General features: G+C 41.4%; 1 protein-coding gene across 5 annotated transcripts in view; it reads left to right on the top strand.

Annotated features, from left to right (window-relative positions):
* LOC137632328 (alpha-1,6-mannosyl-glycoprotein 2-beta-N-acetylglucosaminyltransferase-like) overlaps positions 1-12,186 on the top strand; it is a 115,878-nt gene that overhangs the window by 97,718 nt on the left and 5,974 nt on the right. For 4 of the 5 annotated variants that reach the window (XM_068364255.1, XM_068364254.1, XM_068364257.1 and 1 more), the window contains one exon: positions 6,867-6,996. In XM_068364255.1, the coding sequence (XP_068220356.1) occupies positions 6,867-6,996 (130 nt within the window). Of the gene's footprint in view, positions 1-6,866; positions 6,997-9,191; positions 9,281-12,186 lie in introns of those variants that run through there. The other variant, XM_068364258.1, reaches the window with a different exon arrangement.

The following is a 12,186-nucleotide window of genomic DNA, read 5'->3' on the forward strand; positions in this document are numbered from 1 at the left end:
TAGTGGCCAACCACGCCGAGGTGCCTAAGAGCCAGAGCTCCTCCAAGCTGCTCCAGGGCCTGAAGTCCCAGAGCAGGTTCTACCTACTAGAGAGACAGCGAGCGGGTGCCTGTGCACTGGAGCCAGCGCTCACCGTACTAGGGCAAGGAGCCTCAAAAGAAAGGGCGTCCACGGCTCCGATCTGCTTCTCTCCTTCGGAAGCGGTCATTATGGAGGAGATGTTGAAAGACCTTGTCAACGTCTCCTCCTGGTTAGATTGGTGGGCGTTCAATCGTCATACGACCTGTCAGTTCCGGAGACTCAGGCCTTGCTCAAGGAACTCATCAGCTCAGGAGGCAAGGCCCTGAAATTCTTGTCTTACCAGTCGTTAGCCATGTCCGCCAACTGGGTCCTACGAAGGAGGGACACTGTTCTGAGCAAGATATCTTAGAGGCTGCTTGACAGAGAGGCCAGATCTCTGAGGAACCTGACCCTGTCGGACGACTCAATCTTTCCCCCGAAGGCAGCGGAGGAAGCGATGGAGAGAATTTGGAGAATGAAGGAGCCGTTCGAGACCAGGCCCCACTCGGTCAGGAGGCCGACGTTTAGAAGATCCTCTGTCGACATGCCTCACCCTCCTCGGCCTGCTCCTAACCACCCTAGGAGAGAGAACTCGGCGACAACATGGTCCCAGTCGTCTCGGCCCTCCCGTAGGGGATCAGCCCCGAACCAAGCCGCCTATAGACCGTCCTTCTCCGTATCCAGAAGAGGTCGTTCAGGCCGCTCATCGAGGAGGAGATAGGGAGGGAGGCCCCCTACTCCTGCTGGAGCCTCGGGTGGGGGGATGCCTCAAACTTTTTTGGCAAGCATGGGAAAAACACGGAGCAGACCCATGGACAGTGACAGTTCTGAAAGAAGGGTACAGGTTGCCCGTCCTAGTGGACCCTCCTCCTCTGATACCAGATCAGCAGGTGGAGTGGCTAGCCTCCAAGGATCCCTTGAAACGGACAGCTCTGCAGGGAAAGGTCTCAGCGATGTTGGCGAAAGGGGCAATGGAACCTGTTCGGGACCCAGGTCCGGGATTCTACAGTAGGCTGTTCCTGGTGGAGAAAGCAACAGGAGGATAGAGACCGGTCATAGACCTCTCAGCCCTCAACAAGTTCGTCTGCGAGACGGACTTCAAAATGGACACTCCAAAATCTGTCTTGGCGTCCTTGAGAGAAGGGGACTTCATGATGTCAGTAGATCTCAAGGATGCCTACTTCCATATCCCGGTTCATCCCTCCAGCAGGAAGTACCTACGGGTGAAATGGGAGAACCAGACGTTGCAGTTCAAAACCCTCTGCTTCGGGTTGTCCACTGCCCCCCAAGTCTTCACAAGGGTCTTCACAACGGTCTCAGTCTGGGCACACGAACAGGGCTTCCGCCTGATTCGTTACCTGGATGATTGGTTGCTACTTTCAGCCTCAGAGGAATTACTGAAGGAGCAAGGCGCGAGGTTACTGCAGTTCTGCAACGTTCTGGGGATCACCATCAACGTAAAGAAGTCTCAACTGATACCCTCCACCAGGACGACCTACCTCGGGATGGTTCTGGACTCCGGTTAGTGAAAGCCTTCCCCTCCGCGGACAGGCTGGACAACTTAGACCAGGTCCTCCGCCCCTTCCTGACGGACCAACCCAGGAGGGCAAAGGACTGGCAGAGACTAATAGGTCACCTTGTGTCTCTGGAGAAACTGGTCCCCCAGTGCAGGCTAAAGCTCAGGGAGGTCCGATGGAGCCTGAAGGAGAACTGGATCCAAACGGATTCCCCCACAGAGTGGTCTTGGTGTTTCCGAACACGAAACAGATCCTGGAATGGTGGAGCTGCAGGACGAACACCCTCAAAGGGATGCCCTTTTGCAGCCGACCCTCCGGAGATGCTCCTGTTCACGGACGCGTCGAAGGAGGGGTGGGGTGCTTATCTCTTAGAGAAGACCCAGCGCATAAACGTTCTAGAGTTGAGGGCAGTACAAAGGGCGTGCCTGGAGTTTGTACACCTACTCCGGGGAAACACTGTAGCGTTGATGTGGGACAACGCCATGGTAGTAGCTTACATAAAGAAGCAGTGAGGCCTAAGGTTGAAGGAGCTGTGCGTCCTTACTTTGCAACTTCTAGAATGGGCCAAAGTGGAACAGATAAGAATATCAGCGAGGTTCATCCCAGGGAAAAGGAACGTACTCGCCGATGGCCTCAGCAGGATGGGGCAAGTGGTAGGATCCGAATGGTCTCTACACCCGGAAGTAGCCAGGTCCTTCATTCAGAAATGGGGTTCGCCGGTGATGGACTTCTTCGCAACAAGGCTGAACATGCAGCTCCCCGTGTTCTGTTCTCCTGTTGCAGACCCAAAAGCGGCGTTCAAAGACACCTTCCAACATCCATGGGACAATCTCGACGTGTACGCTTTTCCCCCCTTCGGGATGCTCAGGCAGGTCCTCAACAGGGTGAGAAAGACGAGCAACCTACAGATGACTTTGGTAGCACCCTGGTAGCCGGAGAGAGAGAGTGGTTCGTGGACCTAAGGGAACTAACACAACAGCCGCCCTGGCCCCTTCCAGACAGGCCAGATCTTCTCCGACAACCACACTTCCAAAGGTTCCACGAAAATCCACGATCCCTCCGCCTTCACACGTGGAAGTTATCGAGCGTCTCCTGAAGATGGAAGGCTATTCGTTGAGTACAGCAACGAGGATGTCGGGCTACCTGAGACAGTTATCGACAGCTGTATACAAGGCTAAGTGGGCCACCTTTACCAAATGGTGCGGCACTAGGAACATCAAGCCCCTGAAGGTCTCCATTCCGCAGGTAGCGGACTTCCTAGTTTACCTCAGGGACGTGGTCAACATGTCCATTCCAGCCATCAAGGGAGTCCGCACGGTCTTGGCCCAAGTTTTTCTCCTGAAGGGCATAGACCTGGGTAACTCCAGACATATCTCAATGCTCATTAAGAGCTTTGAGCAATCATGCCCCCCGCAAGCTGTGAAGGTGCCACAATGGGACGTGTCAAGGGTCCTGAAAATGTTATCCGAGCCTCCGTTTGAGCCCTTGAAAGACGTCGTGGACAAGGATCTCACTCTCAAGACTGTTTTCTTGCTGGCGTTAGCTTCAGCTAAACGGGTAAGCGAGATCCATGGTCTGTCCTACGAAGTTGCTCACTCGAAAGGTTGGCGAGAAGTCACATTCAAGTTCGTTCCTTCCTTCGTAGCTAAGAACCCTGCCGTATGGGACCCAAGGTTTGAGGGTTTCTCTATTCCGGCAATCCCCCGGTCAGACGACGTGAAGGATTTGCGTCTATGCCCCGTCAGGGCAGTGAGAAAATACTTGGAAAGAACAGCAAGACTCCGGCCCGGGATCAAGAGTCTTTTTGTTTCCACTGGCCTCGTGAAGAAACCAGTCTCGAAGAATACCATCTCCTTCTGGTTACGGCAGGTCATCATCAGGGCCTATAGTAAGGTGGGAATCCCCCTGTCAGGGAAACCCAAGCCCCATGACATTAGGGGCCTGAGTACTGCGTTGGCCTTCGAGAAAAATATGGCAGTGGGCCAGATCCTAAGGGCAGGCACCTGGGCCAACCAGTCCACCTTCACGGCTCACTATTTGAAGGACTATTCAAGAAGATCCCTGGACGGGTTCTCGATAGGTACCATCGTTTCAGCGCTCCAAACGGTTTAAAGGCATAGCTTCAGCGATAACCGTGGGTAACAAGCACAAGAGACACAGGTTCGTTCCTTAAACCCCCTTGTACTTCCTTCCCCCTTTTTCCACTTCAAGTGGGCTTTGTGAGGGCCCTGAGCCAGAGATGAGTACCTCATCAAGAGGAAGACATGGCATCTAGGATTTCTTGCACAGGTGAGTTTCTTAGACACTAAGATGGGTTTTTGTCTAGTTTCCTCTCAATCGTTTTCTATGGGGTCAATACGACCTAGCCACTTTCTAGGTATCTGGATATTCCTCAGCACGGTCTCAAGAACTTTTTAGGGCCACACCCACCTCCTAAAGTATAAGTCTCCTAAGAAAGTAGTTCAAGGTAAGTACTTCGTGTTGGAACAAATCACAAATTTTAAGTAATTTGTATTTTTCCTAACAGTACTTACCTCGAACTACTTTGGGTAATGGCCCACCCTGCCTTCCCCGAGTGTCCCCTGGTTTTCTTAAAGACCTTAGCATCCAAGAACTTACTGGAGGTCGAGACCTGAGCAAGCATGCTCTCTGACCCGGGGTTAGCCTCAGGGCGCGTATCACTCCGCCTGAGGTTACCCCTCATAGAAAATGGGTTTAGGGTAAACTACACAAAACTCTGGTCGGATGGGAGGAGATCCCAGATACTCCTAAGAAAGTAGTTCGAGGTAAGTATTGTTAGGAAAAATACAAATTACTTAAAATTTGTGATTTTGTCAGAAAGAAATTGAGCTATTGCAAAAGAAAGACTGGCTACTTAATCGCAATCTAAGATGAGGTTAGGTAATTCATTAGGCTTATACAAATTAGCATGTCTCTATGTTAAAGAGGTTCTAATCACTAAATGTGAACCTAAATCTCAAGCCTTTTATGATTGCCAGACGACAATTTATTTTAATTTATCCATAACGAAGTTGGAGAGATCAGGTGTGTAATCTGTCTTGCAAGTAGCCGGTTTTTCCGATTTGGTAGAGCAAGAGACTTTGTAACTTACCTAATTCAATTTATTAAGGTATACCTCAGCAATAAGGTTATGCAAAAATTGAAAAGGCGATTCTTCCTCGCTTCCATTGTCGGTTTCACAGTTTAACTTTTTCTCATGTTCCTATTCTACATGAAAAGCCATGTGAAAATCAGCAGATTTTTGGTTTGTTTACCATTGAAAAGAGGGTAACTATTTGTATCTAGACCTGTTTGGCTTAGGGTGTACTCGCTCCTACATTAACCCTAGTAACGTTATTGTGAAATGGGCTAGTGACCGAGCTTGCAGTTGTGTACTGTCATGTGAAACATTATGAAAATTATTTATTTTTTTGAAATTTCGTTCATTCCATCAGAGTGTAAAGGAATTATAGGATATTTCACGCCATTCACATAGATATGTTACTGATGAAAAACTGTTACTTGAGCGAGTGGAGGGATATTAGGATCAAAACAACCCATTTGGTGTTCTGCCTCACAATCTAGTTATCTTAAAGAGATACTAAGATTGTGGTTTTTGCAAGAGTTTATTAGCAGAAAGAACTAAAGTATGTAGAGATTCCAAGTCTTTGTATGAGGCTTTCAGATTTGTAGAGCAGCGTACTTTCAGAACCCTTACGGAATGAACGGTAATTATTATTGGATTGACTTTGGGGTTTAGGCTAGGTTTGGCAATGGGTTGTAAATGGCCAGAATTACCATTATTGAGGGAGGATTCACTTGACTTCTAGATGTGAACTAAGGAAGTAAGTGATGTAAAGAACTTGTGAAGCTCATCATTAATAAAAAATAGCTGAACTTGTGTGTTGTCTAAAGGTGAAGGCGTGTCATTAGTGTCGTCATCCCTGCTATAATCAACTATTCTAATCTCCCCTAGTTTCTCCCCAGAACTAACTGCAAGTTTCATTTTGTGCTTAGAACTGTTAACTTGATCGATAACCATTGAAACACATTTTCCATGAGTGGTACCGAGAGTGAAACTCACTATTTACAAAAATTGTTCAAGTCACAGTATTGCCCCCGAAACAATATCTAAGTGAAATATGGATCATAATCTCCCAAAAAATAATGCCCTGTGCAAAATCTAAACCAAGGAAAGACATCTTAATGTCTTAATGCACAGTATGTAATGAATCTGGAGAACGTATTCGTGGCTGATCGACGTAGATAACTGAGACAAAAAGCATCTGATACAGAAGGCCTGGGTTCTTACCACCTACTTCTATGAGGTTCCTTTCCCTTGTTAAGGCTATATATTTAATGAAGTGAAAGAAAAGAAAATTTTATTTTTTTCTTAGTTTTTACAGGTAAGTTTTTTTTATTAAACCAAGCTTCTGGAGAAGAAGCAATATGAACATTCAGGGGAAATTCAGTCAGAAGTGTAATATGATGTCTTGTTAAAAGTTTGGTCATGGAAGGTCACAAAGAGTAGGATCAAAGTCTGGTGAAAGATACGAAGGTTAGGGTTTATTATAGAATTGCAGCAACATCTCTCATTGGATAGGGTTTTAGTGGTGTACCAAGTTGATATTCACTAAACCTTATCATAAAGAATCCTGGTTTGCTAACCAACATTGCTAGGCTATAGATTCTGTAGTGGCTGCTGGTGATTCAATCTATTAAAATGTTTGGATTTGGTTGGTTTTTAATATTCTTTTTTTTTTTTTTTTTTTTTTTTTTTTTTTCACTAAACTGTGGCTTATATGAATAGGAATTAGGAAATAAGATAATATTTATTGAAACAATCCAAAGTTTTTTTCTCAATACTTAATTTTGAGATGGTTTTTTTACCAAAATCTAGAATAAAAATGTTTCTAGAATATTATTATCATTATTTGAAGCTATAAATGGTTTAACTCTTTCCTTCACTGGCTGTTGACCCACCTCCATTAGAATGTTGGAATCAGCAATATGAACATCAAGGGAGGTTCATGGAAATAATTTTGATAATAAGATGTATATATGAATTTTTTTTTTGTTAGCGGTAATTTTGATAAAACCAAGATTCTTGAGAGAAGCAATATGAACATTAGCCGAGTATGGAAATAAATTTTATTACTAAATTTCTGTATTGCAAGATCACAAAGTATGGCCTGAGAAATAGTGTACAGTACAGCCAGGTGAGATTGATTTACAGCCTTTCAAGTGACTATTACTGATTTTATTAATATGATGTTTTAAATTTTTTAGCGGTGTTCATCATAAGAAAAAGGATTGCAGCTCGCGTACTGTGTTGAATAAAGTTCATCGAGCATTGCAGAACAGCCAGAGGACTCTATTTCCTCATCGGCTAGTAGTTGTACACACACCACCTAAAAAGGTACTTTTATTTTCTTTTCTCTTGGAGTTACAACATCCATCTTTACAGTGGTATCAGTGGCCTTTAATTTCCTATTAAGGCTAAAAAGGATTCTATTGTTAAGGGTTAGTCCATATAGTATTTTACTTGGTGCATTGCATATGATATGGTCATATCTAGCTATTTGATGGGATTAGGTAACAAACACACAAGCGAATGAGAAAAAAGCACAATCAAACACGCAAGCAAATGAGAAAAAAACACAAATAATGAATGCATCTTTAAGGACACTCCCAAACCCCTTCTTTCCTTATCTATCTATTTATCAGGGCACTTCGCCTAATTTTGTGGGGTAGCCGACATAGGAAAGAAGAGCAAAACAGGACTTTTCTTCTGTTTGCTCCTCCCAGCTTGATGAGGGTTTCAGCCAAGTTTGATTGGTACAGCCAAGGTGCCACAGCCCACCCTCCCCCATTATTCAACACAAATAAAGCTTCATATACTTAATCCCCTACTGCTGCTACCTCAGTGGTCATCAATGTGACCAGAGGAAGCTGCAGGGTCTACTGGAATTGCATCACAATCGCTCTTCATTTATTAATATTTCTAGCATGGTCTTTTGCCTCTCTTACATCTATCCTCCTATCACCTAGGGCATCCTTTACTCCATTCATCCACCTAAACCTTGGCCTTCCTCTTGCACTTCTCCCATCAACTCTTGCATTCATCTCCTTCATCAGCAGGCAGCTATTTTCTATTATCTCTACATGGCCAAACCACCTCAACACATTCATATCCACACTAGCTGATAACTCATTTTTTACACCTGTTCTCACCCTCACTACTTTGTTCCTAACCCTATCTACTCCAGATACACCAGCCATACTCCTCAGATGCTTCATCTCGAACACATTCAGTTTAACTTCTGTCTCTCCATCACTTTCGTTCCTCACCACTCCGATCCATACAGCGCAGATGCTACAATCACTTTCTCATACATAACACTCCTTACATTCATTCCTAACCCTCTATTCTTTACTACTCCCTTCACTTATTTCTTATATTGCTATAAAAAATTTGTGTCAGCCTTGAAAGAAAAAACAAAAGTAAGTATTCATATTTATATAAGACAATATAGTAGAACATTCTCAGTTATATACCACTAAATATAAAAGACGAAAATCCCTTACTCTATTACATTAGGCATGAAAATTCCCATACTGAATATAATTGCACATCTTAACTTACTCCCCCCCAATTATGCAACAGAGTATGATGAGCTGTATTTTGTAACTCGATACTTTTTAGTCTTTCTGTAAAGGTGGCCTTAACTGAAAAGACATAAAAGCATGAGTTACTATAAAAGACTGAATACAGCACAGCATTCTCATTTATGTAAGTTGGAACTGAAACTTATGTAAATTTCCTGTTGTAAAAATGTATTGTTTGACAGTGAAATGGCTCAAATCCAAATGCAGTACTATAATGATTTTGTTTTTACTTGAAGGGTAGATAGAATTCAAATAATGGACATGAAACTAGGCCATGTGTTTTTACCTAATCTCAACAGATGAATGACTTTTTATCACATTTAATGTCAAATTTATAGGTATAAGTGGTTTTTTTTTAAAGAAGCTTTAGATGAATGTGTTTATTCTCCATGCTATCAAAAGAAAAATTGATCAAGAAGTCTAATATTTCATGTACACAACTCAAATTGAACATTTATTTTCTGTTAAGGGGTGCAATTCAGCCCTATTAAAACAATGTTATTTTTGGGTTATTCAAACTCCTACTACTTTTTTGTTTCATGATTGATTTATTTTTTTTAGAAGACCATTTGAAAGAAAATTGGTTTTAAAACTAGTACATTTTAAATTTTCTTATCCTTTTTAATTGATTTTATTTGTGTATAGAAGGCACTTTCAAAGGTGATTATTTTTCATATGGAAGTTTTTCACTTTTTCAAAAAGTGAATGTACAAATGGTAGGCAATAAAATTCCCCATCTTTTCATGTTAGAATAACAAAAATCTATCAATATTAAAAAAAGAAGTAGCATTTATTCTCACTAAATTTCATATTAAGAGAAGTCAGGCTTCAAAGTTTTTATATGTAGAGATTGGTTGAAAACGCTTTAGTATGAATAAGTATGAGCTTTTAGCAGTAATTTACTTCACCACTGGGGATCATAGAGTCATCTTTATCATATTTCAGGGTTAATTACTAAGCAATGGTGAGCCCCTTCCTTCAAATCCAGAAATACAGTATATATGCTACATGTACCAAATACCCACACATGAGTAAGAAGTTGCTAGCATAATATATTCTTGTCTGCTTACTTTTTGGGAAAATTCTACACTTTAAGCATATTTAGTTATTGTCTGTGACACTTTATGAATCTTTCAGCATAACTATTACATGAAAATTGTAAATACTTTATATACAAAGAAATATGGGCTTCAAAGATAATTTTTTTCTTTTAGAGATTGGTTGAATATATTTTGATATGCATAAGTATTGGTTTTTATTGGTAAATTTCCTCAACACTGGAGGCAGTAAGGATAATATCCTCATATTCCAGGGTTATTTACAAAGCAGTGGTGAGCCTCTTCCCTTATATCCAGAAATATGTACGCTACATGTACCAAATGCCCACACATGAGTAACCAGTGCAAGCATGATATATTACACTGTATTCTCGTCTGCCTATTTTCTGGTCAAATTTTGCGCTTTAGACATACAGTATTTAGTTGTCGGCTGTGACACTTTATGAATCTTTCAGCATAACCTTATCATAATAATTATAAATATACAAATGAGCAGACAAAGAAATAGGATGAATATGATTTAGAGAAAAGCGCTGCATACGATTATTTATGATACCATCGAGAAAAGAAGAAAATGACATGCACTTCCTGAGGAAATCAGAGAAAATAATTTTGTTCCAGTTTATTGGATACTGATATAAATATCTTTCCCTCTACTTTTTGAAGAAAAGGTAAAAAAATAGGTACCTTAGGGAGAAAAGGGTTGTGTAAAGAAATGGATGCTCTTGCGTAAATAAAAGAGAAGGATGTTTTGGCTATAAAACAGAAATTTTTCATTAAAAAACTTTGAATTGAGAAATGTAGATGTTCTAGCCAAAAAGCAATCATCTGAATTTGCAAAAAGAAAAAATTATACAAACTAAACATCGCAAATACAACGAAGGCATTTTTGCAAAGGCTTTACATTAACTGTGAAACCTAAGCAGATTTTACAGTAGCTCCTGTACTAGTTATAAACGAACAGGATTAGTGCAGTATGTTTTGGGTTATCCTTCTTTACAGAAAGAAGAATATGAACAATACGCTGAGCTATATCCCAAAAATAAGTTGCTTAAGTTGAGTTGTGATGCTTTTTTTCCCAAGTATTCAAAGAAAACTGCTTCCAAGTCTATGCACACCTCTCAATTCTCACTTTTTGTTGTGGATAGAGTCATAAATATTTATTTCAATTACAATAGTCTCATTTAGTGTTTAGCCCAAAAGATGTTTAGATTTTAATAAGACTAATCAGTTACCTCATCTTGTTTTAATGTGGATTCATTTTTCCTACTTTGAGTCCATAATTACTGTTAATAAACAAGAATCTTTAAATACAGGATTTACAAGATGGTCTATAAAAGTATCAATGTTTGTGGGTAATAATGTAGGATGTGTATTTGAAATACCTCAGTTTTAAATATTTAACTTAGCCGGTGAATATATAATAGCTGCTACTCAGCGGCTCAACAGAAAACACTCAAAAAACTCGCGAGCGATCGCTATGAAGGTTGCGGGTGTGCCCACCAGCGCCAACTATCAGCCAGATACCACTCTTGCATGTAAACAAACCCTTCAATTCTTCTCTGTCGACCTTGACGACAAGACGTATCATTACTCGCTGTAGAACCTGGAGTTTTCTCAACATATTTGGTGAAGTACTTCATTTTGGTTTGAGCTTTCGCAGTGCAGGTGTTTTATCTTTAACTTAAATCTTGAACTCGTTTTTGGATAGATTTAATTTTTGATGAATATTTTTTAGTAGATATTTTATGAAAGATTTTCTTTGAATAGTCTTCGTACAGTTTCAAAGATGAACTAACGTTTAGTTTATTTATGCTACGCAGTTTGCGCTCTATCGTTACGATAGAGAGAGAGAGTATCACGGTTTCACTTTGCAGAAAGAGTAAATCGATTCTGACGTTTTGTTCATTCTTCTTTCAAAGCTTAAATGTTTTAAATTCTATTTTAAAGGAACTTTTTAATTGAAAAACCTTTCAGTTTTTTCCTTTGGTCAAATAACCTGTTTATTGACGAAACGTAAGTGGGCTCTTCTCTTCGGTGCGAAATCAAGAGAGAGAGAGATAGAGACGGAGAGAGAGAGAGGAGAGAGAACGTTCCGATCTTTATTCTCGTCCTAAGCGAGTAACGTTGTTCTCGAGTTACTCTCGTCCCTAGTCTCTGTACGGGGAGAAAGGATAAAACGTTTTTAGTTTTTATTCTCGTCCCAAGGCACTGTACGGTAAGAGATTGAAAACGTAGTTTTGAATGAACTGGTGTTTAGTCTCTTTCCCAGCCACTGATCTTTTTATCTTAAAATATGTTTACTGTTTTTTGCTTGTATTAATGTGCTTACATTATACGACTGATTTCTCAATTATAACCTTTTGATGAGGGTAGAATTGCGTGCTTCAGGTAGAAATCAGTTTTATTCATACCTAATGTGAATTGTTAAAAAATTCGATTTCAGTGAAATAAGTGCAAAACAGAAAATCGTAGTGATAAAGTGATATTGCGCAAAGTGTTATCAGTGTTGCGACCGAGGGTTCGTCTGTTCGTGCCTGTCGTTCGCCTAGTCCGGGACCTCTTGCAAGCTCCCAAGCCCAGGGGAGAAGTAATGTCGTACGACTTATGGGTTCGAGAGGCCTTGATCAGCGAACAGACGTTCCCTCTATGGTATCAGGCGTATCTCACCAAGATCACCCCTACCATAAGGCGAGAGAGACAATTTTCTCCTCGTCATCCGAAGGCTTTTCGCATAAGAAACCGTGGAACAAGGTTTCGAGGCCCTTTAAGCGAAAGTCAGTCCTTTCAGGACAGGTCCAGCGTCCTGGTTTTAACTATTAGGACAGCTCTGACTCTATGCAGTCATCGGAAGACTGCTCGCCGCCTAAACAAAAGCGTAA

Source organism: Palaemon carinicauda, chromosome 41, assembly GCF_036898095.1.
Source record: "Palaemon carinicauda isolate YSFRI2023 chromosome 41, ASM3689809v2, whole genome shotgun sequence".
Classification (NCBI taxonomy): domain Eukaryota; kingdom Metazoa; phylum Arthropoda; class Malacostraca; order Decapoda; family Palaemonidae; genus Palaemon; species Palaemon carinicauda.